The sequence below is a fragment of the Prionailurus viverrinus genome, chromosome B4 (genome assembly GCF_022837055.1).
Source record: "Prionailurus viverrinus isolate Anna chromosome B4, UM_Priviv_1.0, whole genome shotgun sequence".
Taxonomy (NCBI): domain Eukaryota; kingdom Metazoa; phylum Chordata; class Mammalia; order Carnivora; family Felidae; genus Prionailurus; species Prionailurus viverrinus.
Window position 1 is genome coordinate 80067297 of NC_062567.1, and position 25716 is coordinate 80093012.

General features: G+C 39.5%; 1 protein-coding gene and 1 long non-coding RNA gene across 5 annotated transcripts in view; one reads left to right on the top strand and one right to left on the bottom strand.

The window, feature by feature from the left end:
- RBMS2 (RNA binding motif single stranded interacting protein 2) overlaps positions 1-25716 on the top strand; it is a 92448-nt gene that overhangs the window by 7114 nt on the left and 59618 nt on the right. Inside the window, exons 1-2 of one of the 4 annotated variants that reach the window (XM_047867094.1) lie at positions 14881-15255; positions 15357-15432. Coding sequence is in view for 2 of the 4 variants with exons in the window: in XM_047867093.1 (XP_047723049.1) it covers positions 16353-16418 (66 nt within the window). In the remaining 2 variants the exon portion in view is untranslated. Of the gene's footprint in view, positions 1-14880; positions 15256-15356; positions 15433-16237; positions 16419-25716 lie in introns of those variants that run through there. The other 3 variants (XM_047867095.1, XM_047867093.1, XM_047867092.1) reach the window with 3 other exon arrangements.
- Positions 5714-23791, bottom strand: LOC125170451 (uncharacterized). Its single transcript, XR_007154032.1, has 3 exons — positions 22997-23791; positions 17188-17193; positions 5714-5725 (listed from the first exon to the last, which is right to left on the bottom strand). It is a non-coding gene; the product is annotated as an uncharacterized LOC125170451 (long non-coding RNA).

The following is a 25716-nucleotide window of genomic DNA, read 5'->3' on the forward strand; positions in this document are numbered from 1 at the left end:
GAGGAGCAGAGAGAAGGGCTAAGAGAAAATTGGCTCAGGTCATGATCTCACAGTTGGTGAGTTCCATCCCCTAGTCAGGCTCTGCACTGCCAGCATGGAGCTGGACGTTTAAGTTTATTTACTTATTTTGAGAGAGAGAAAGCGTGAGTGGGGTTGGGGCGGAGAAAGGAGGAGAGAGAGGGAGGGGGGAGAGAGAGAGAGAGAGAGACAGAGAGAGAGAGAGAGAGAGAGAGAGAGAGAGAATCCTAAGTAGGCTCCACACTGTCAGCACAGAGCCTGACACCTGACATAGGGCTTGAACTTATCAACTGTGAGATCATGACCTGAGCCGAAATCAAGAGTCAGATGCTTAATGAACTGAGCCACCGAGGCACCTCAGAATTTCTTTTATTGAGTGTAGAAACTCAAGCAGGGAAAAACACAGGTCATAAAAGTGACCAATTAAAATTCATTGCTAGGACTATTTTCTTTTGCATATTTATTTATTCATCTGAATTTTGGTTCAAAATTCAGAAGGTACAGGGGCACCTGGCTGGCTCAGTGAAGCATGTGACTCTTGATCTCAGGGTTATGGGTTTGAGTTCCACATTGGGTGTAGAGATTACTTAAAAATAAAATCTTAAAAAAAACAAACAAACACCCACATGGGGCACCTGGGTGGCTCAGTCGGTTAAGCGTCTGACTTCAGCTCAGGTCATGATCTCACAGTTCATGGTTTGAGCCCTGCATCCGGCTGTGTACTGACAGCTCAGAGTCTGGAACCTGCTCTGTGTGTGTGTGTGTGTGTGTGTGTGTGTGTGTGTCTTTGCCCCTCCCCCACTCATGCTCTGTCTTTCTGTCTCTCAAGAATGAATAAACGTCAAAAAAATTTTTTTGGGGGGTGCTTGGGTGGCTTAGTCGGTTAAGCGGCCGACTTTGGCTCAGGTCATGATCTCACGATCCGTGAGTTCAAGCCCCGCGTCAGGCTCTGTGCTGACAGCTCAGAGCCTGGAGCCTGTTTTGGATTCTGTGTCTCCCTCTCTCTGACCCTCCCCCGTTCATGCTCTGTCTCTCTCTGTCTCAAAAATAAATAAACGTTAAAAAAAATTTTTTTTAATTAAAAAAAATTAAAAAAAAAATTTTTAACCCACAAAATTTAGAGGGTACAAAAGGGCATATAGTGTAGTCACCCTTTTGTCTGTTCCTAGCTACCTACTTTATCCAGAAGCAAACATTGTTATCAGTTGTCTGTATATCTTTCCTGTATATATTTTATCCAAATGTAAGCAATTATATGTTTTTCTCTTTTACACAAATGGTACCATACTATAAGCACTGTTTTGTATTTTCCTCTAAGAATTTTTTTTACTCTAGGGGCGCCTGGGTGGCTCAGTTGGTTGAGTGTCTGACTCTTGATCTCAGCTCAGGTCTTGATCTCAGGGTTGCAAGTTCAAGCCCTGCGTTGGGCTCTGCGCTGGGTGTGAAGCCTACTTAAAAAAAAAAAAAAATTTTTTTTTAATTTTTTTACTATACATCTTGGAGAACCTTCCAAATCACTATTTAATGTTCTTCCTTTTATGGCTATGTAGTAGTCGATTGTCTGGTTTTATTGTTATTTTAAATGTCCCCTATTGGTGAGTATTTGTATTATTTTACATTTTTTTGTCATTATTAGAGTGACCATATTTCCTGGTTTGCTTGGTGCAGTCTCACCTGTGCCAGTTGTCCTAACTTAAATGTTAATAGTGCCCTCTTTCTTTTATAAAAGTGTCCCAAGTTGGACAATATGTTTTATGGTTACCCTAGCTATTACATTGCTGCAGGGAATAATATTAAAAATCTTGTCATTTTGTAGGTTTACAAATATAACTGTAGGATAAATTCCTAGAATTAGAATTGCTGAGTCAAAAGGTATATACATTTGTAATTTTGATAGATGTTGCCAAATTGTTTCTTTATCATTCATACCATTTTAGTCTCCAGTAGCATAGGAGAGCAGTAGGAGAGCACTTGTTTTCTGCCATCATCTCAGGTGATTATCACTTTTTTAAATGTTTGCCATTACAATAAGTATAAAATAAATTTTTTTAATTAATTAATTTCTTTATTTTGTAATTTATTTCCAAGTTAGTTAGCGTATAGTGCAACAATGATTTCAGGAGTAGCTTCCTGAATGCCCCTTATCCATTTAGGCTATCCCCCCTCAACAACCCCTCCAGCAACTTTCTGTTTGTTCTCTATATGTAAGAGTCTCTTATGTTTTGTCCCCCTCCCTGTTTTTGTATTATTTTTGCTTCCCTTCCCTTATGTTCATCTGTCTTGTATCGTAAATTCCTCGAGTGAAGTTGTATGATATTTGTCTTTCTCTGACTAACCGTGCTTAACATAATACCCTTTCAGTGCCATCTATGTAGTTGCAAATGGCAAGATTTCATTCTTTTTGATTGCCAAGTAAATATAAAATAATTTCTAAGTGTTTGCTTTTATTTTACCTTTTTTTTAAAAGGTTTTTTTTTTTTTTTAGTTTTGAGAGAGCTGGAAGAGGGGGAGAGAGAATCTTTTTTTTTTTTTTTTTTAGATTATTTTATGTTATTTTGTAGAGAGAAAAGAATCTTAAGTAGGCTCTACACTCAGCACAGAGCCCAGTACAAGTCTTGATCCCATGACCCTGGGATCATGACCTGAACTGAAACCAAGAGTTGGACAGTCAACTGACTGAGCCACCCAGGTGCCCCTATAGGAGCTCCTCATATATTTTGTAAATTAGCTTTCTATGAAATGAGTTACATACATTTCCTCCCCCCCTTCCTGGTTTATCATTTGACTTTTGGTTTTCCTTTTGTGGTTTTTGCCAGGTAGGAATTTTTTATCTTTATATAGTCAGATTTTTTAATTTGTATTTTTTTTTTTGAGAGAGACAGAGTATGGGCAGGGGAGAGGGACAGAGTGGGGGAAATGCGAGAGAGAGAAAGAGAGGAAGAAAGAATCTCAAGCAGGCTTCATGCTCAGTGTGGAGCCCAATGCCTGGCTTGATCCCATGACCCTGGGATCGTGATCTGAGCCAAAATCAGGAGTCTGACACTCAACCAACTGAGCCACCCAGTCGCCCCTAGATTACTTAATAAAATCTTAAAAAGAACCCAATCTAGACAGAGTTTACTGGGGGACATCTGGCTGCCTCATTTGGTGGAGCACGTGACTCTTGATCTCAGGGTTGAGTTCAAGCCCCACATTGGGTATACAGATTATTTAAAAATTTATAAAAGGGGGGGGGGGCATCAAGGTGGCTCAGTCAGTTAAGTGTCCAGCTCTTGATTTCAGCTCAGGTCATGATACCAGGGATTGAGCTCTGTTTTGGGGCTCCATGCTGGGTATGGAGCCTGCTTGGGATTCTGTCTCTCAAAAAAAAAAAAAAAAGTTGTTCAATAAGATTGTTAGATAAAAGATCAGTATCCAAAATTTAGTACTGTTCCTATACTGAAGTAATAATTATGGCTATTTATTTACTTATTTTTTTTAATGTTTATTTTTGAGACAGAAAGGGTGTGTGTGGGAGGGGAAGAAGGAGAGGGGGACAGAGGATCTGAAGCGGGTTCTGTGCTGACAACAGGGAGCCCAACCTGGGGCTTGAACCCATGAACTGTGAGATCATGACCTGAGCCGAAGTCAGTCGCCTAACTGACTGAACCACCCAGGCGCCCCTATGCCTATTCTTCAGAAGCTACATTTATGATAGCATTACAAGCTGAAAAGTACATGTGAATAAATGTAGGATGTACAAGAATATTATAGATAATTTTTTTTTCCTCAACGTTTATTTATTTTTGGGACAGAGAGAGACAGAGCATGAACGGGGGAGGGGCAGAGAGAGAGGGAGACACAGAATCGGAAACAGGCTCCAGGCTCCGAGCCATCAGCCCATAGCCCGACGCGGGGCTCGAACTCACGGACCACGAGATCGTGACCTGGCTGAAGTCGGACACTTAACCGACTGCGCCACCCAGGCGCCCCATAGAGAATTTTTTTTAAGTTTATTTATGTAGAGAGAGAGTGAGCATTTGGGAGGGGCAGAGAGAGAGAGAATCCCAAGCAGGCTCTGCACTGTCAGTGTAGAGCCCTACATAGGGGTTAAATTCATGAACCATGAGATCATGACCTGAGCCGAAATCAAGAGGTGGTCACTTAACTGACTGAGGCACTCAGGCACCCTAAGAAATTATTAAATGGAAAGGCATGTCACATATTGCAAACTCTAGTCTGCCTCCCATGATCCTTGCCTCTGATATTCCTGCCTTTGTTTAAGTTCCTCCTCTTGAGTATAAATGGGACCTGTGACTTCCAGCTCACAAATAGAATATGGCAGAGATAAACTGCCTTATTGGCTTTCAAGAAGCAAGCAGTCATGTTATGAGCTGTCCTCAGGGGAAGGCCACATGGCAAGAAACTGAAGGCAGCTCCTAGCGAACACTCAGCAAGAAACTTAGGCCTTCAGTCCAACAGCCTGCAAGGAACTGAATGCTTCCAAAAATCAAGTCAGAGAAGTTGATCCTTCCAAACGTGTGCCTCATGTTAGAGCTGAGCCTTGGACAACACTTTGATTGCAGCCTAGCTAAGCCATGGCCAGACATCTGACCTATAGAAACTGTGAGATAATAAATATATGTTGTTTTGTACCCCTAATTGGCAGTAATACTATTATACAGCAATAGATAATTAATACACCATGTTCAGTGGAGGAAAACTCCAGAGTAATTGATAAATTCAATACAGTTCCAGTCAAAATCTCAACAGGATTTTGCATAGAATGTATAAGAAATCTAAAAATTATTTTTAAATCTAAAATTTTTATGAAAGATAAAACAGTTTTTATAAAACTCTATGGCAGGGGCACCTGGGTGGCTCAGTCCGGCTCAGGTCATGATATCATGGTTCGTGAGATCCAGTGCACACATTCTCTAGCTCGCGTGTGCACGCTCTCTCTCTCTAAACAAACAAACAACTGTGTGGTAAAGATGTGATTTATTTTTTAAGAAACCACCAATCCATTTTTCCAAGTGGCTGTACCATTTTACTTTTCCACCAGCAATGTATGAGGGTTCTAGTTTCTCTACATTCTCACCAATATTTGCGTGTGTGCACGCTCTCTCTCTGTCTCTCTATTATAACCATTCTAGTAGGTATCTCTTTGTGGTTTTAATTTGTATTTCCCTAATGCCTAATAATTCTCAGCACCTTTTCATGTGCTTATTAGTCATGGGTGTGAAGTGTCTCTTCAAGTGTTTTGCCCATTTTTTAATTAGGTTTTTGTCTTATTGTTGAGTTATAAGAACTCTTTATATGTTCTAGATACAGGTCTTTTATCAGGTATATCATTTGTAATGTTTTCTTATGGCCAGTGACCTGTTTTTTCATTTTCTTTTTTTTTTTAATGTTTATTTATTTTTGAGACAGAGAGAGACAGAGCATGAATGGGGGAGGGTCAGAGAGAGAGGGAGACACAGAATCTGAAGCAGGCTCCAGGCTCTGAGCTGTCAGCACAGAGCCCGACATGGGGCTCAAAGTCACGGACCGTGAGATCATGACCTGGGCCAAAGTCGGACGCTTAACCGACTGAGCCACCCAGGTGCCCCTGTTTTTTCATTTTCTTGATGGTATCTTGTGAAAGTAAAAAGTTTTAAATTTTAATGAAATCCCTTTTATGATGTTTTTCTTTTATGGCTCATGCTTTTGGTGTTGTGTCTAAGAGCTCTGCTAGCCCAGAGTCATGAAGATTTTCTCCTATGTTTTCTTGTAGAAGACTATGATTTTAGTTTTTACACTTAATTCTGTGACCCATTTTGAGTTAGCCTTTGTGTATTGTATGAGCTTAAGGGTCTAAGTTTTTGTTATTTGGTGTTTTTTGCATGCAGATATCCAATTATCTCAGCACTGTTGATGGAAAAATTCTTTCCTCATTGAATTGTTTTGATTCCTTTGTTGAAAATTAATTGACCATAAATATAAGGGTTTCTTTCTGGTCTCAGTTCTATTCTATTGACCCACATTCCTGTTTTTACAGCAATACCACGTTATCTTGTTTGCTTTAGCTTTTAGTAAGCTTTTAAATCAGTTAGTATAAATCTTTCAAATTTTTTCTTTTTTCCAACTTTTTTCTTTTTCAAAATTGTTTTGGTTCTCCTAGGTCCTTTGTATTTCCATCAGCTTGTCAACTTCTACAGAGAAACCTGCTAAGATTTTGATAGGAATTGTCCTGAAACTATATACATATCAATTTGGGGAAAATCACTATTTTAAGAGTTACTTCTTTAATATCTCTCTGTGATGTTTTATAATTTTCAGTGTATAAATCTTACATTTGCTGTGTTAAATTTATTTCTAAATATTTAATTCCTTTTGATGCTATTATGAATGGAATTATTTTCTTAATTTCATTTCGATCTGTTTATTGCTAGTGTATAGATATACAGTTGATTTTTGTATATTGATCTTGTAGCCTATGACCTTGCTGGATTAATTTATTCTAATAGTTTTATTGTGAGTTGCTTGGGATTTTCTGCATAGAAAGTTATGTTGTTTATGAATAAAGATGATTTTATTTCTTCCTTTCTAATCTGGATGTCTGTAAGCTATTTGGTTTTGTTGCTTGATTTCTTTTTCTTAGCACATTGTCTAGAAGTTCTAGCATAATGTACAGAAATTATGAGTAGACACCCTTGCCTTGATCTTGCGGGGAATGCATTCAGTCTTTCAGCAGTAAGCATTATGTTAGCTGTAGGGTTTTTTTTTTTTTTTAATTTTTTTTTTTTTTAACGTTTATTTATTTTTGGGACAGAGAGAGACAACAGAGCATGAATGGGGGAGGGGCAGAGAGAGAGGGAGACACAGAATTGGAAACAGGCTCCAGGCTCTGAGCCATCAGCCCAGAGCCTGACGTGGGGCTCGAACTCACTGACCGCAAGATCGTGACCTGGCTGAAGCCTGAGGCTTAACCGACTGCGCCACCCAGGCGCCCCAGCTGTAGGGTTTTTGTAACTGTTCCTTATCTGTCAATTAAAGCAATTCCCTTCTATTGAGAGGTTTCCTCATGAGTAGATAGTAGCTTTTGTTAGTTGCTTGTTCTGCATCCACTGAGATGATCTGTGCTTTTTCTCCTATATTAATATGTTATATCATGTTACTTGATTTTTGGATGTTTAACCAGCCTTCATTCCTGGAATAAATAGCAGTTGGTCATGATGTATAAACCCTTTTATAAATATGTTTGAGTTCAGTTTACTAATATTTTGTTAGGGCTTTTTACATCTTTATTCATAAAGGATATTTGATATTTGTATATAGTTTTTTTGTCTTAAAATTTTTTTTAATGTTTATTTTTGAGAGACAGCACGCAGGCAGGGAACGGGCAGAGAGAGAAGGAAACACAGAATCCAAAGTGGGCTCCAGGCTCTGAGCTGTAAGCACAGAGCCTGATGCAGGGCTTGAACCAATGAACTGTGAGATCATGACCTGAGCTGAAGCTGGACACTTAACCAAGTCACCTAGGTGCCCCAATTTTAGCATATTAAAAAAAAAAATCTTTATTCAAAAAAAGTAAAAAATAAATAATCTTTATTCAACTTTTAACCACCACTAGTGGGCACTAACATTGATTTTTTTTTTTAATTTACTCATGTTAAAAGTATACTTTAATGATTTCTAGTACATTTACAAAGTTATGCAACCATCACAACAATCTAATTTTTTTAAGGTTTATTTTGAAAGAGAGAGCAAGTGGAAGAAGGGCAGAGAGAATTCCTGTCAGCACAGAGCCCAATTTGGGGCTGGCTCCCATGAACCCTGAGATCATGACTTGAGCGGAAATCCTAGAGGCAGATGCTCAACCTACTGAGCCATCCAGATGCCCCACAACAATCCAATTTTTTTTTAAGTAATTTCAGTGCCAGATGGGCTCGAACTGATGACTCAGAGTTGCATGCATGATCTGTTGACTGAGCTAGCCAGGCACCCCTAATTTTAGCATATTTTCATATTCAACATATTTTAGTAAGTTGATGATAGTGACTCTAACATATAAAGAAAGAAATTTGCCATTAGCCATCTAAAATTCAGTGAGTTGGCTCTGATTATCAGGCTGCAGGTTATTAGATTTGTAGTAAAGAATAAGATGGATTTGTTAAGACAACTACCATGTTAAAATATTCAGTTTGAAAAAATTCAGTTTGAAGAAAAGTGGTGGATTTGTGATATTCAACATAGTGTCATCTAAATATCACGTATGGGTGAAAAAATACATCTTGTACTTGTAAGATGCTTTATAATTGACAAAAGTACTTTTACAATCATTATCCGATTTGTCATAATAATCCCTGAGAGATACTGTGCCCATTTTGTAGAAGGGAAAACTGATGTTTTAAAAGACTAAGATTTCGAAGTGCTTAGCTGACTCAGAACATGCAACTTTTGATCTTGGGGTTGTAAGTTTGAGCCCCATGTTGGGTGTAGAGATTACTTAAAAATCTTTAAAATTTTTGAGCTTTTCCAGTTTAACACAAAGTAGTAGAGCTGGCTTTAAATTTCAAACTTCTGGTCTAAATGTGTACAAATTCCATGCTTTGTTTTCCTGGTATTTGCTAAAGGTTGCATGACCTATATCACCCAGGAGGCGGCAGTGTTATCTTAATATTCATTGAGAATGCATTTTCCCATTGGAAGTAACTTAAAAGGAAGTGAAAATTGTGTTCTTTCAGTTAATTCTTTCTTCTTTTTTAAGTTTATTTATTTATTTTGAGAGAGAGAGAAAGCATGAGTAGGGGAGGGGGGGGAGAGAGAGAGAATCCCAAGCAGACTCCACATTGTCATCATGGGGCCCATGCAGGGATTGAACCTACAAACTGTGAGTTCATAACAGACACTTAACTGACTGAGCCATTTAGGCGCCCCTCTTTCAGCTAATTTTTGAGCATAAATTATGTTTGGGTGTTAAAAAAGTTATGTTGGTGCCTCTACTGAGGAGCTCACAATCTGGGTGCGAGAAATGGGAGAGTCAAGCAGAATTAAAAGCCTACTGAGGGGCACCTGGGTGGCTCAGTCAGTTGAGCATACGATTCTTAATTTCAGCCCAAGTCATTATCCCAGGGTCGTGGGATTAAGCCAGCCCTGTGTCTGTGTTCCCACAGGCTCCCTCTCTCCCTCTCTCCCTCTCTCCCTCTCTCTCTCTCTCTCTCTCTCTCTCTCTCTCTCTCTCTCTCTCTCTCTCAAAGAAAAAAAAAAGCCTACTGCAATTTTGTACATAATGCTATAGGAATACAAACTTATAGTGGACCTTTTGGTGTAGTGTCTTTTTTTGTTTGTTTTTAGTTTTTGAGAGACACGGGGGAGGGGCAGAGAGAGCCAGAGACCCAGAATCTGAAGCAGGCTCCAGGCTCTGTTAGTACAGAGCCTGACTCGGGGCTCAAACCTATGAACCTGTGAGATCATGACTGTAGCTGAAGTCAGACTACCCAGTAGTGCCATTAGTGAATTGTAGGGTGGTTCTATTTTTAACTTGAAATTTTTTTTGTTGTTTAATTTATTTTTTTAATGTTTATTTTAAAAAAAATTTTTTTTAATGTTTATTTTTGAGCGATTCAAAGTGCTAGCAGGGGAGGGGCAGAGAGAGAGGGAGACAGAATCTCAAGCAGGCTTCAGGCTCTGAGCTGTCAGCACAGCTGAGCCCCATATGGGGCTCGAACTCACAAACTGTGAGATCATGACCTCAGCTGAAGTGGGATGCTTAACCGCAACTGAGCCAGGTGCCCTTATTTTTTTAAGGTTTATTTTATTTTATTAAAAAAAATTTTTTTTAACGTTTATTTATTTTTGAGACAGAGACAGAGCATGAATGGGGGAGGGTCAGAGAGAGGGAGACACAGAATCTGAAACAGGCTCCAGGCTCTGAGCTGTCAGCACAGAGCCCGATGCGGGGCTCGAACTCATGGACCACGAGATCATGACCTGAGCTGAAGTCGGCCGCTTAACTGACTGAGACACCCAGGCGCCCCTTAAGGTTTATTTTTGAGAGAGAGTGAGAGAGAGAGAGAGAGAGAGAAAATGGGAGCAGGGCAGAGAGAGTGGGGAGACATAGAATCCCAAGCAGGCTCCAGGATCTGAGCTGTTGGCACAGAGCCCGATGTAGGGCTCAAACCCATGAACCCGTGAGATCATGGCCTGAGCCAAAGTGGGACACTTAACTGACTGAGCCACCCAGACACCCCTGTTTTTAACTTTTTGAGGAAGCTCCATTCTGTTCTCCACAGTGGCTACACCAGTTTGCATTTCCAGCAGTGCATGAGGGTTCTTATTTCTCCACATCCTCATCCTCATCCTTGTCATTTCTTGAGTCTTTTATTTTTTTAACAGATGTGATATCTCAGTGTGATTTTGATTGGCATTTCCCTGATAATGAGTGATGTGGAGCATCTTTTCATGTGTCTATATACAGTTGTAGTTTTATGTAAATCTTCTTGTTTCCATTATAAGTTTATTTCTAGAAATATTATTTAGTGTGCAATTTAATAGGCCAAAATATTGTTCATTACTGCTACGTGAGTAGTGGCTTTATCAGAGCTGGTTTGAGGAGAATAATTGAACTTTCACCTCTGGAATCCTAGGATTATTCCTTTATTACTTCTGACCTCAAAATACATATTTATCAGAATTTTCATTTTTATTTTTTTAATTAAAAAATTATTTTAAAGTAGCCTCCATGCCCACGTGGGGCCTGAACTCTCAATGCTGAGATCAAGAGTCTTACGCTCCACAGACTGAGCAAGCCAGGGTCCCCTATCAGAATTTTTAATTTTATAGGCAAATTAGATTGGTATGGAAAGAAGTTTGAATTGAGAGGCAGAAAGTCTGGATTCTGGTGTCAGTTATGCCATTATTTGACTGTCATGACCTTTGCAAGTGAGTTTACCTCTTTAGGTTTGTTTTCTCATCTGAAAATGAGAGGACAAAGGAAAGGAACTATCAAGTTAATTGGTATTCTCTTTATCATCTCCACAGTCTCACAGTTTTCGCAATGTTAGGTTTAACTGTATGAAATTGCCAGTGTTCAGCTATTTGAAGACATTCATATTTGACCTCAAGAGACAACCATTTTTTCAACCTAGTTGTTAAATTCAGTTGTGGTCCCTATTGGGATCATCTGAGTTATTTATTTTAGGAATAGTTGAGACCAAGTAAAATTAATGTGTCAGGTGTGAAGGAAATATACATTTAAAGAATATAATATTACCATATAATCTATATAGTCCATTTTGGGTATGTATAGAATCCAGTCTAGTCTGTTCTTTCTACATTGTGCTAATTTTCTGGCCTAGTGATTCTAGGTGATTTGATTCCTGCATTTCTTTCGTGTTTGGCAGGGGAAAAGTCTACTTGAAAATTTTGGTAGGATATTCCTTACAGTAATTTTTGGCCACAAGTATCTGTTGCTATAGGAGAGGAGCACATATTATAAGTGCTGCTGTCCAGCATGTGAGTTAAATAATTCTTCAGCGTTGTCTTTTTCCCTGTTTTCCAATAAATTGAGTCAAGGAGTTAAGCCAGCTTTCCCCAATTCCTGGTTTTAAGCCAATTTTGTCATTCCATCCTATATCAGAAGCAGGTGGGGCTAAAATTTCTTTGTTGTTTGATGCCAATCTTTAAGTTTTCCTGCTTAAGGAAGCTGATATGTTAAATAAACTCTTTTTCACTTCTTCCTAAGGCATTATCTCATCTTTTTACCACGAAATAACTTTTTGGTATATTTCCATTACCTATTCTTTGGGCACAAAAATTAATAAAAGGGAGGAAAGATAATCCACAAGAGAATATTAATAGCTGGGTGGAGGTGGGGGTGGGGAGCATCCTCAGCCCTAATATACTTTGTTTAGTTTTCCAAACCTAATTTAGAATTTCACTAGCAAACTGCCCTGTCTCCTGCTTTCATATGCATGTGCTACTTCAGCCTGGCTCCCTTTGAATGTCTATCTAGGGCTAGCGCATCTGCAGGTAATACATTCTTTTGAGTTCTCCACCCTAATGTGGAAGGGCTGATAGTTGCATGCAGACATCTTTCAACATAAAAATCAGAGTTGATCTAGCCCCAGCCCCTTTACTTGAGACACTTATTTAAAAATGTTGGTTTTTTGGAGAAATAAAAAAAAAAAACACCAGTCTATCCTGAGTCAGAGGTGCAAATGCCTCTTTCCAAGAGGTTTCCAGTAACTCCTCTATTTTACTTTTTCCCCTCAAAACAACTCTTGAGTGCTGGGCCCATAAGAACCAAGGATTTGAGAGGCATTGACTAGATCTGGAAAAATGTTGCCAATATAATAGGCAAAGCAGTTGGGGGTGGGCATCAAAATAGACACAATGGAAAAAATAGGATTCTTTCTCCTCTCATATGCCTCCTGAATCTCACCATTGAACTCTGTTATATTCTCTGTCACTTCTACAAAACTCCATAACCTCCTTTAAAAATATACTTACCAGAGGGGCGCTTGGGTGGCTCAGTCAGTTAAGCATCTGACTTTGGCTCAGGTCATGATCTCACGGTCCATGAGTCAAGCCCTGAATCGGGCTCTATGCTGACAGCTTGGAGCCTGGAGCCTGCTTCAGATTCTGTGTCTCCCTCTCTCTCTGCCCCTCCCCTGCTCGCCCTCTGTCTCTCTCTCAAAAATAAATAAAAGCAAACAAAATAAAAAAAAAGTTAAAAATGTACTTAGAATAAAGGATGTAGTTTGCAGTCTTATTGGTGCTCTTTGACATAATTAGCCTTTAGCGTCAGTTCACAAACCTAGGACATTTTACTTCTATGGCCTTGAACTTCGTAGACTACAAAAATCTAAAGTCTATTTTTTTAAATGTTTTTAAAAAAAGTTTATTTATTTTGAGAGAGAGTATGTGCACATGCAAGCGGGGGACAGACAAGGAGAGAGAGAGAATCTCAAGCATTCTCTGTGCTACCAGTGCAGAGCTGGACACAGGGCTCAAACCCACGAACCATGAGATCATGACCTGAGCTGAAACTAGGATTTGGTTGGTTAACCAACTGAGCCACCCAGGCGCCCTTTAATTGTGGAGTTTGTTCTGCCAGTCTTCAAGTCAATTTCTGGGGTATTTAGGATGATAATGATAGTTATCTAGTTGTATTCATGACATAAGCCTAGGGTCCTCCTACTCTGCCTCTATCTTCCAACCTCCTCCTGATACTGCTCCTTTTAGAGGAGAGAAATGGTATTAAATCTTAGGGTGCATGAAAATTCTATTTTTCCTTTTTTTTTTTTTTTTTTTTCCTAGATCTGTTTCTATTTCTTGGAGTAGTAGGACTCTAGAGAAGTGGAGGCTGGGGTGTCTTAAATCTAATGAGCTTTCTGTATTATTTCCTTTTTTCTAGAGATAAGAAAGGTGTCACTAATTTCCAGGAGATCAGAGTTAAGAAAATAATTTTTTAAATGTTTATTTATTTTGAGAGAGAGAGAGCATGAGCAGGGGAAGGACAGAGAGAGGGAGAGAGAGAATCCCAAGCAAGCTGCACAATGCCAGCACAGAGCCTGATGCAGGACTCGATGCCATGAACTGTGAGATGATGACCTGAGCCAAAATTAAGAGTTGGACACTTAACCAACAGAGCCACCCAGGTGCTCAAGAAAAGAATTTCTGAATGATCAGATTATCCGCTTATAGAAGGTAGGGAAATAAATGAAATTGGATGGGTGATTCCTGAAATTTCATATCTAGTATTTCTAGTTATAGTTTAGCCTGCCTAGTCCTAGTATAATCTTTTGAATGTAATCAAGATACTGGTTTTTGGAAATACTCGCTTCAGATCGTTAAATCTGGGTTATACAATATCCAGAGGGATACATGCTGGAGATAATAGAGCAATTAATTATAACAGAGCTAATATCTATTGAGTGTTTACCAAGTGCCAGGGAACCTTCCTAAGGGGCTTATTATGTATTGCCTTATTTCATTTCATGACAATTTTAGGAAGTAGATACTATTTACCCTATTTTACAAATGAGAAAAATCCAGACGTGGGTTATTTTCAGTGTCATTCACTTTGTAAGTGACAGGACTGAGCTAAAATTTAGATTTGATTCCAGAGGCTAACGAAGTAGGTATTATTTCCATTTTGCAAATGAGTGAATTAGAGATGTTAAGTACCCTGGCATAAAATCACATAAGTAGTAAGTACAAAAGTGTCAGCATTTGAACTCATGTCTGCCTCTCTCTAAAACTCATAGTTTTAACTATTTTAAATTCTAAAATACCATTGAGTGTTAAAGGATGCAGTAGGAAAACAAAACACATTGAGCATGTTAGAATTTTTTTTAATGTTTATTTATTTTGAGAGAAAGCTCACGTACATGTGTGTGAGCTGGGGAGGGGCAGAGAGAGAGGGAGAGAGAATCCCAAGCAGGCAGGAGGCTCTCAACATGGAGCCAGATGTAGGGCTTGTTGCAGGGCTCAAACCCACAAACTCTGACATCATGACCTAAGCTGAAATCAAGCCAGGTACTTAACTGAGCAACCCAGGACCCCCGAGAATGTTAGAATTAAAAAAAATAATAATAAATTAGGTTGACTGGCATTATAAATCAGGCCTTAGAGATTAAGGTTTTTGTGCCACATTGTTAGGGTAAGGGAGAAGAAATCAACTAAGGGCCTAAATGGCATGGATAACTTGGCATATAATGAATGAAAATCTATGAGGGCAGAAAAGGGACTTAAAAAAATATGGTAGCGCTGAGAGATACCTTTTAGTAATTTATTTATTGCATTTGACTGCTGTTCTTCCAATCTCAGTTGCAGTTCCCACATTGAGGCTGCTCCCACCCTTCCTGTGTCCCTTGAGCTGAGCAGGCACTTCCTGTCCTATTGGAAATGAAAGTTAGAGTTTGGGGGTGGTATGTGATATGTGTGTATTTTTTCTGCAGAATGTTAGTACTGTGGGTCCCATTATCACAGCAAAAAGGTGACAGGAAAACTGGAATAGAGACTACTGGGACTTCATTTAAGAAAGGGTTTGGGCTTAATGTTTGTCGTGGCAAAACCGACAAGGTTAATTTAAGAGAACATGTATGATGGCACAAGGTGACCTGAAGAAGAGATTTGAAGGCTTTGATTCTATATCCCTGTTCCATTTGGATTGGTAAGAATTACTGGGTGTCATTCTGGAATTTTTGGTTTCCTACAAGTTTCTTATTAAGGCTACTTCCACAGGACATTACTTTGAAACTGTTTGAGGTGAGTGTTGTCTCAACTGTGTTAGGTTCTTCCTCCCTGAGAACTTTGTATTTTTTTCTCTGTGAAGCTTATGTTTTTTTACGGTTATTTTTTTCCTACAGCTCTACAGCTCAGAGACAACTTGAAGCAAACATCCCAACTCTGTGAACTTCAGTTTGGGCATAAATTCCAGATTTGGTGAGTAACTCTTAACTGTTTCAGCTTCATGGACCTTGAAGACTAGAAAATGGTGGGATAAAGAATCAAACAAGATAGCTTACAGTTGTTGAAGAAAGTGCTAGGTAGGCAATTTTATCTTAACAAAGCTGGGGGGAAAGCAAAGAAATCACTAGGCACCAAGTTTCATGGCATAGTTAAGTTTGATAATTCCTTCTTAAGTGTGAAATCATGCCTGGGGGATTCTGATGCCTGGGGAAATCTGAAAAGGGGTGAGAAGCATCAGCCCATCAGCATGAGTCAAGAGGAATAGAACTATCCACAGATCTGAAACTAGTTATTTCCCCGCAGTCTGTCTCTGCTGTTTGGTGAGCTCTTCTGTTTGTTCTTTCTTCGTGTCTTAAGATCACTGTAAGTATAAAGTGTGGGAAAAGTCCTGAGCTCATCTCACATATTCTTTCTCAGTAGAGTTGTCTTCATGAGTTCTCTAAGGCAGTGTATCTCAGTGGCTCCTTTAAAATCAAACTTGAAAGCTTTTTCTAAATCTTGTAACTCTAAGGGAAAAAAAAAAATCCTCAGTGTCTTTTCAGGAGAAACAGAACTTGTTCATATTGGAGAAGGGATGGAGTTGAAAGGGGTAGACCTAAGAACTTTTCTTTTGCTTTAACTACTAAGACTGTGGGAAAAAATAAATAAATAACATCTTGGGCATTAGGACCCAGTGGAAGTGCCTTATTCAGACTCTTGGTTAACTTCTCTCAGTGACGTAAACAAGCAGCCCCAGCTCTTTCTCTCCCGCCCCCCCATCTCTCTCCCTCTTGCTCCTTTTCTCCCCCTTTTTCCTCCCCCTCCCTTTTCCCTCTCATTTTCTCTCCCCCCCTCTCTTCCCCCTCCTTTTCCCTCCCTCCTCTCTCTCTCAGCTCCCTTACATTAAAGAGAAAATGCTGCTATCAGTGACTTCCAGGCCTGGGATTTCGACTTTTGGCTATAACAAGAACAACAAGAAGGTAGGGAAAAGTGCTTTTTTGGAATCCAGCTACTTCCTTTCCTGGGGATCCGGGAGTGCCCTTGGCTTTAACATTCTTCTTAAGAGGGGAACGGAATTCCTCTCTCTGCTCAGCGCCTCTCCCTTTTCCACCACTTCTTTCGGCATCTTTTCTCACCTGGTTTTGAAGTTCCAGCAATTTACAGTCCCTGTGTGTGAGGCCTGAGAAGGCAGGGGAATTAAAAACAAATCAAAGTTGCAAGTTTGTATCTTTGTGAAATGAAGTTAGTTTGACTTCCTGCTGATATACCCAGTCTCCACTGGGATAATAATGTCATCTCAAACCCTGGTCCTGTGCTCACTCTCTCCGAAGTTATTTTCATCTTTTTGAATAACTATTTTTCCCCCTCTCCGGCAACCTTCCTTTCTACTCACTCAACCAGGATTATCAGGTGGGGGAATTATAGTCAGGGAAATCACAACAGCTTCATCAAGAACAGGGTATACTCTAGACTGCCCCACCTAGCCATAGGGAAGGAGTGGTAAGAGAAGACATACTTTGGGATTAAGGCAGAAAGTTCTGTGATTCTTTGGTTTCTGCTGCTGAGCTGCTGCTTAGACCTCTGCTGATGGCCAGGCTCAGCAGGGATCCTTAGAGTTTTTGTGATTAACCCAGGGTTGCCAGAGAATTGTGTTGTGCTTGGGGACATGGGCAGTCTAATGAGAGGTGAACAGTTATGCCCACATTCACCAGGGAGTATCCTTGGCAGTTTCTTGGCATTTCAGGGCACACAGTGCTGATCAGGAGGAACTTCTTGCTGTAGGAGAAAGACCCTTTAGCCTCTTTCTTGGCATTGTAACTGTTCTTTGAAGAAAAAAGATGACCTAGATGTGTAGGGATCTTTTGCCCATCTGATGGAGTGTTAGAGGGTGTGGGAAAGATTCCTGCTGCTTTCTCATATACCTAAAGATGCTACTATAGGTAACTTAAAGTGTCTGATCAAGGCAGTTGGTAAATGTTTAGACCCAAAACACTTAGAATCAGTTTATAATGGCATTCATTCTGGTTTATATCCTTAAGAAATATGGGTACTTATATGTTTGTTGGTTATCAGTAATAGACATACACTTATGAATATGCGATTTTTAAAAAAAGTTTTGGGGCACTTGGGTGGCTCAATCAGTTAAGCGTCTGACTCTTGGTTTCCTCTCAGGTCATGATCTCATGGTTCATGAGTTCAAGCCCTGTGTGGGGCTCAGCACTGACAGCAAGGAGCCTGCTTGGGATTCTCTCTCTCCCTCTCTTTCTGCCCGTCCCCTGCTCATGCTCTCTCTCTCTCTCTCTCTCTCAAAATAAACAAATAAACTTAAAAAAAAAAAAAGGAAAAAGTTTTATTTATTTAAGTAACTCTATACCCAACATGGGGCTTGAACCCATGACCCCAAGATCAAGAGTTGCACACTTTTACAACTGAGCCAGCCGGGTACCCCATGAGTATATGATTTTGATAGAAGGATATTACATCTGTTTTTGTTCCTTTTAAAATTTATATAGTACTATATGAAACTTTCCTTCTTAATTTTTTTTCTCCAAGTCTCTCAGGTTACCCACACCCATTAAAATAAAGTAAAATGAATTCTGGAAGTTAGTTTTTTTCCCTCTTAGAGGTTTCATGTATTTGATGCTGTCTAAATTAGCTCTCTTCACTCCCTTTCTGCCTTGTACTATAGGAAATATTTAACCAGCTTCTAAATCTAGGGTAGCATAAGGGACAAAGAAGCATAATTATGGACTTGGATTCAAATCTCATGTCTCTTCTGATAACTTGTAAGGTTTGAGAAGCCATTGAGAAAACATGGTTAGGTACATACTTATTAATGTATTTGTCAAGAATTCTTTTGGCTCATGGGGCACCTGGGTGACTCAGTTGAGCATCCAACTCTTGATTTTGGCTCAGGTCATTATTCCAGGGTTGTGGGATTGAGCCCCATGTCGGGCTCCGTGCTGAACTTATTGCCTGCTTAGGATTCTGTCTCTCCCTCTGCCCCAGTATCCTGCTTACACATATGTGCGCGCTTTCTCTCATTTTCTCAAATTAAAAAAAAAAAAGAATTCTTTGGGTTTTTATAGGTCTGTGTTATGATGACATCACTTTGTAGCAATGTATATGACTCCTTGTGTAAATATGTAGGTTGGTGAATATTGGGTATATTTAAAACATTACTATGTTGTTCTTTGTCTTTGTGTTGACATGTGTTCATTTCTCTTTTAGGAAGAATGTTTGGATGGATTTGCTCATGTAATTTGTAAATTTTTATAACCAAGGTCACATTTCTAAAATAACTTTTGTTTTTAGTAATAAATTTAAGACCTGCCCATTAAAAAAAAAAATTAAGCATAAAGAGGCATATAAAATAAAAAGTTAAGTCTTCCCTTCATGTCTGGAAGTTCCTTACCCAAATCCCACCCCTCAAGGAAAATAATTGGTAGCAATTTGGTGTGTGTATCCTACCAGGCTTTTCTATAAAAAGATAAAGTTTTAATTTTGACTTTGGCTTATTTGCCATTTCTATTAAGAGCTGTTTCTCAAGTAGATCAAGCCTGTATAATAAAGTTCTTGGACTTGTCCAAAATGTTTAAAAAACTGAAATAACAATAAAAATTTAAACTTTTGAAAAATACAAATTATAAATATCTGCTTTTATTGTCCATCATTATGTTATACAAAAATCTAGTATAATAGATTTGTAGAGATCTGCTTTCTTTAAGGGAATTTTTACATCATAATTTACTGTAGTCATCACTTCTAGTTTGTAGAGTAAGAATAATTACCAGTGAGCTCAGAAAAGCCATTTTTACCTAGTGTTGTGACTTGCTTGAAAGTGTATTAATTTTATTTACTTGACCTTAACAAGTGGGTTTGTTTTATTTTGAAACATATTCATGTACTTCATTTGTCAGGGACTTTGTTACCTGAGGAATCTATGACAGTAGTTTTCTTACTCTTTTTTGGTTATGGTAAAAAAGGAATACAGTCAAGGAATGTATAACTCCTAATAAAGGCAGATTCTTTCTCAAGATGTAGTGTTGAATATTCATTCTTTTCTCTAGAATTAAAATAGTCACAGAAGGGGGGAATGTGGATTTCAAAGACTGATTCTACAAAACAATGTAGTACATGTTTTAAAAACAGCTGTTTTAATGGCCTTCACTTACTCTTTGGTTCATTAAAACTTTTTTTTTTTTTTATTGTTTTAAGGTAAAAAGATCAGAGTTCTAGGATCTCAACTCTTTTCTTCAGTGTTAGAAAGAGTAGCTCAGTAGAGAGATTTTGAGTATAGGTGAGATTGAAAGAGGCAATGTTTGGAACTGAAGGAATCTCAGACTTGTAAAGGGCCTAACCACGCCTTCCCTGACATCATCTTCCTGGCATGTGTTATTATAATTTAACTCCTCAGAGCATCAACAACTATTTCCTGTGGAAAAAAAAAAGAAAGGAGATTGTGTTTAACTTGGGATAACTTGCCTTCCCCAGCCTATTTTGCATAAATTTCTATTTCCTCTTGATCTTAACTTATTGAAGATCAGTACGGGGGGCTGGAAGTAATGATGAGAGTAGAACTGACTGCTGGGCATTGTCAGATCTTCACTCTGAGAAGCATGAGTTACTTGAAATTTTTGTTTACTCAGGAGAGAAGCAATACTATAATTGTTTATGTATTTACAACAGGGAACGATAATTGTGTGTTTACTACATATTCAGCTAGTTTCTATCAAATCAAGCTTAGTAGAACTGAGGACTAAGAATGTTTAGGTCTAACATCTCTTGTCTGGGGGTGGCTATTCTGTTACTGGTAATAAAGTGGACTCGGTTAGAGTTTAGTGGTAATGTCTCTCTGTTGATTCCTCCTTTACGTTTTGAGCACTACTACACTGATTATCTTTTCTACTGTAATACGTATCCCACATGATCTCCTTGCCTCCTGTTTCTCCACCCTCTAAATAACTTTATACTTGCTGCTGATATAGTCTTCCAACATCCCAAGGGTCTAGTGCTGAGCATTTCTTGTATAAAAACCTTTAATGGCTACGTATTACCTGCCAAACAAAGTCCAAATCCGTAGCCCAATACTCACTATTTATCCAGCCTTTTCTTATCTTCCCCACCTACCCGCCTTGATTCCACTACCTTCACTCTGCCCCACCCAGTTGTTTTACTTGCAATTCTCTGGATATACCCTTTAGTTTACATTTTAATTCCATAAGAAAATATGCAGTAAGAAAATACAAGAAACAGGATGATAAAATATAGATGAGAATAAGAGGTCAGATGGAATTAAAATACATATGTGCAAACCATAGAGTTTTATCCAGGAAGATGAGGACTGAAGATGAGCCGTTGATTTTGTCACTACAGAGGTGGTTGATAATTTTGACGAGCAGTTTCAGAGTGGGGAGCAAAAGCAAGGTTGGAGTGGGTTGATGATTGTAAAAGGTAATGTAGTATAGATGGTGTGTATAGAGTAATCGTTGAAGAACTTTAAGATGGAGTCAGGGCGCTTGGGTGGCTCAGTCGGTTGAACTTCCGACTTTGGCTCAGGTCATGATCTCGCGGTCTGTGAGTTCAAACTCCACGTCGGGCTCTGTGCTGACAGCTCTGTGCTGACAGCTCAGAGCCTGGAGCCTGCTTTGGATTCTGTGTCTCCTTCTCTCTCTGCCCCTCCCCCACGCATACTCTGTCTCTCTCTCTCTCTCTCTCTGTCAAAAATAAACATTAAAAAAAAAATTTAAGAACTTTAAGATGGAGAGCAGAACCCAATTAAGAAATGGGCAAGAGGGGCGCCTGGGTGGCGCAGTCGGTTAAGCGTCCGACTTCAGCCAGGTCACGATCTCGCGGTCCGTGAGTTCGAGCCCTGCGTCGGGCTCTGGGCTGATGGCTCAGAGCCTGGAGCCTGTTTCCGATTCTGTGTGTCCCTCTCTCTCTGCCCCTCCCCCGTTCGTGCTCTTTCTCTCTCTGTCCCAAAAATAAATAAACGTTGAAAAAAAATAAAAAAAAAAAAAAGAAATGGGCAACATATGAATAGGCATTTCTTCAAAGAAGATCTACAAATAACCATGAACAAGGTGTTCAGCATTATTAGCTATCAAGAAATGTAAATCAAGGGGCCCCTGGGTGGCGCAGTCGTTAAGCGTCCGACTTCAGCCAGGTCACGATCTCGCGGTCCGTGAGTTCGAGCCCTGTGTCGGGCTCTGGGCTGATGGCTCAGAGCCTGGAGCCTGTTTCCGATTCTGTGTCTCCCTCTCTCTCTGCTCCTCCCCCGTTCATGCTCTGTCTCTCTCTGTCTCAAAAATAAATAAACGTTAGGGGCGCCTGGGTGGCGCAGTTGGTTGAGCGACCCACTTCAGCCAGGTCATGATCTCACGGTCCGTGAGTTCAAGCCCCGTGTCAGGCTCTGGGCTGATGGCTCGGAGCCTGGAGCCTGTTTCCGATTCTGTGTCTCCCTCTCTCTGACCCTCCCCCGTTCATGCTCTCTCTCTCTGTCCCAAAAATAAATAAACGTTGAAAAAAAAAAAAATTAAAAAAAAAAAATAAACGTTAAAAAAAAAAATTAAAGAAATGTAAATCAAAACCACAATGAGATACCACTTTGCATCCACTAGGATGGTTGTAATCAAAATGACAGGTAATAACATGGAGTATTGGACTCTTCATACACTGCATGTGGGAATGTTAAATGGTGCAACTTCTTTGGAAAAGAGTTTGGTGGTTCCTTAAAAGGTTAAGCACACTCCTAGGTATATACTCAAGAGAAATTAAAACATGTCCACATAAAAACTGTACACCAGTGTTCATAGCAACATTGAAGGTAGAAGCAAGCCAGATATCTACCAACTGATGAACAGATAAATAAATAAAATGTTGTATATATCCATACAGTGCAATTTTTGAAATTTTATTCATCAGTAACAAGGAATAGGGTACTGATACATTCTACAAAATGCATGAACCTTGAAAAATATTTTGCTAGGTCAAAGATGCCACTCACGAAAGCCCACATATTTTATGCTTCCATTTATATGAAATGTCCTGAACAGGCAAATCTATGAAGACAGAAGGTGGATTAATGGTTGCCTAGGTCCAGGGGGGAAGGTGATGGTTGGGGGTAAATGGGGAGTGATGGGTATTGGGTTTCCTTTTGGGGTAATGAAAATGTTCTAAAATTGATTGTGGTAATGGTTGTGAAAGTGTGATCTAAATACCATTGAATTTATACTTTAAGTGGGCTAATTACATGGTGTATAAATTATATGTCAATAAAATCATTATTTTAAAAAGATAAGGAATAGAGAAATGAGATAAAGGCAGAAACAGGATGGGGGTGATATTGAGAGAATTTTCTTAAAGATGGGAGATATGGGAGCCAAAATGTAAAAAGAATCATGGTGAGGTACTTGATTCTTATTTTCTAAATATGTATGTGCCTATTTGTGTTTCTTCTTTGTGATCCTTTTATTTTTGTTGTGCCTCATGTATTCAGCCTCTGATCCTTTGTTGTTGTCCCTTCCTTTTGGAATGGCCTTTCTGTTCATTTGTTCACCCACATTCATTAAACTGCCCCAGTGTGCTAGGCCCTGGGGCTACAGCATGACTGAGGCTGTTCAGTAGCTCAAATAAAACTGTCCTTTAAAACCCTATCTATCTCTTTAAGTTCAGTTGAAAAGTTACCTCTTCTATAAAGCATCTTCTAATCCCTCTACCTCCCACCCCCAAAGAGGACTTTTTTTTTCTGAGCCTCTATAAAATTTTGTATTTCATATATGGCAATTTATGTAATTTTGTGTTGTTTTGGAATCCTTTAGGTGATTGTCTTATTTTCATTGCTGGAGTGTAAACTCTGTAAAGGTAGATATGGTGTCATTCAGTTTATTATGCCCCATCATTCAGTTTATTATCCCCCAAAACACCTGATTTTAATTTTTTTTAATGCTTATTTATTTTTGAGAGAGATAGAGTGTAAGCAGGGGAGAGACAGAGAAAGAGAGAGGGAAACGCAGAATCTGAAACAGGCTCCAGGCTCTGAGCTGTCAGCACAGAGCCCGATGTGGGTCTTGAACCCCAAACCGTGAGATCATGATCTGAGCCAAAGTTGGACGCTTAACCGACTAAGGCACCCAGGCACCTCCTGATAATAGCTTCTAAAGCCTACTCGTAGATCCTGAAAAAAAATCTACCCTAATAAATGTAATTAAGCTAATATTAGGCATTAAACTAAGGTTAAACAAAGGAAGGCAGCATTGTATTCTATACAAATTGTGTAATATGGAGTTAGAGCTGAATTTAATTGTGGCTTTGTCAGTTTGCTAGCTGGGTGCTAGTTCCAAGTTTCTTAGGCTCTCTAAGACCTTGAGTTTTTCATCTAAAGTACTGATATACTTCATTGGATTCTTTTGAGAATGCGTAATATTTATAATCACGTTAGGATGTAAATGGCCTATTCTTTTTTTTTTTTTTAATTTTTTTTTTTCAACGTTTATTTATTTTTGGGACAGAGAGAGACACAGCATGAACGGGGGAGGGGCAGAGAGAGAGGGAGACACAGAATCGGAAACAGGCTCCAGGCTCTGAGCCATCAGCCCAGAGCCCGACGCGGGGCTCGAACTCGCAGACCGCGAGATCGTGACCTGGCTGAAGTCAGACGCTTAACCGACTGCGCCACCCAGGCGCCCCTCTTTTTTTTTTTTTAAGTAAACTCTATGCCCAACATGGAACTTGAACTCATGACCCTAAGATTAAGAGTCACATGTTCTACCACTCACTGAGCCGGCCAGACACCCCAACTATTACTTCTTTTATCAAAAAAGCCCTGGGGCGCCTGGGTGGCGCAGTCGGTTAAGCGTCCGACTTCAGCCAGGTCACGATCTTGCGGTCCGCGAGTTCGAGCCCCGCATGGGGCTCTGGGCTGATGGCTCAGAGCCTGGAGCCTGTTTCCGATTCTGTGTCTCCCTCTCTCTCTGCCCCTCCCCCGTTCATGCTCTGTCTCTCTCTGTCCCAAAAATAAATAAACGTTGAAAAAAAAAAAAAGCCCTTTTTAATGCTTTATTTATTTATTTATTTATTTATTATTTTATGTATGTATTTTGAGAGAGAGAGAGTGTGCTTGCAACCATAGAGGTGGGGGATGGTGGGGCAGAGAGGAACAGGGAGAGAGTATCCTAAGCGGGGGCTCGATGTCACAGTTTGTAAGATCTGAAATCAAGACCTGAGCTGAAATCAGGAGTTGGGTGCTTAACTGACTGAGCTACCCAGGAACTCCTATTAATTTATTTTTTATTTTTTTTAATTAAAACAATTTTTTTTTGAGAGAGAGAAAGAATGTGAACAAGGGAAGGGCAGAGAGAGAGAGAGGATCCCAAGCAGGCTCTGTGCTGTCAGTGCAGAGCCTGATACGGGGCTCCATCTCAAAAACTGAGATCATGACCCAAGTTGAAATGAAGAGTCAGTGACTTATCGGACTGAGTCACTCAGGTGCTCCTTTTTTTTTTTTTTTTCTTTAAGTTATTTTGAGAGATAGAAAATGAGGTGGGGGGATGGGCAGAGAGAGAGAGAGAGGGAGAGAGAGAGAATCCCAAGTGGGCTTCTCACTGATAGATGCTAGGCTCAAACTTGCAAACTGTGAGATTATGACCTGAGCCGAAACCCAAGAGCGTTGGTTGCTTAACTGACTGAGCCATCCCAGTGCCCCTCCTATTTTTTTTTTTAAATTAAAGTTTTCATTTATTTATATTTTTTTACTGGGTGTAAACGCAGTGTGGGGCTTGAACTCACCACCCCAAGATCAAGAGTCGCATGCTCTTTCGACTGAGCCAGTCAGACACTCCTGTGTCTTTCTAAAACTTTTATGATTTTAGTGGGATTTGGGAAGCTATAGAGGTAATTACATATATTCAGTTCAAAATCTTCTATTCATTCTTCATCCCCCTCCAGTCTGGCTTCTGCCCCTACTAACCCACTAAGAGAAATCATCATAGTCATCAGGTATTTCCCCCCCATCCCAACTTCCCCACCCCAGCTTTATTGAGACATAATTGGCATATAACATTCTGTAAGTTTAATGTGTAAAATGTGATGATTTAATATACATCTGTATTGCAAAAGGTTTACCACTTTAAGGTCAGATAACATATCCTTCACCTCAAATAGTTACCTCTTTGTTGTTGGTGAGCACATTAAACCTCTACTGTCGTAGCAGCTTTAAAGTATACGTTACTGTGGTATTAACCATAATTAATCACCATGCTGTACATTAGATCCCTGGAA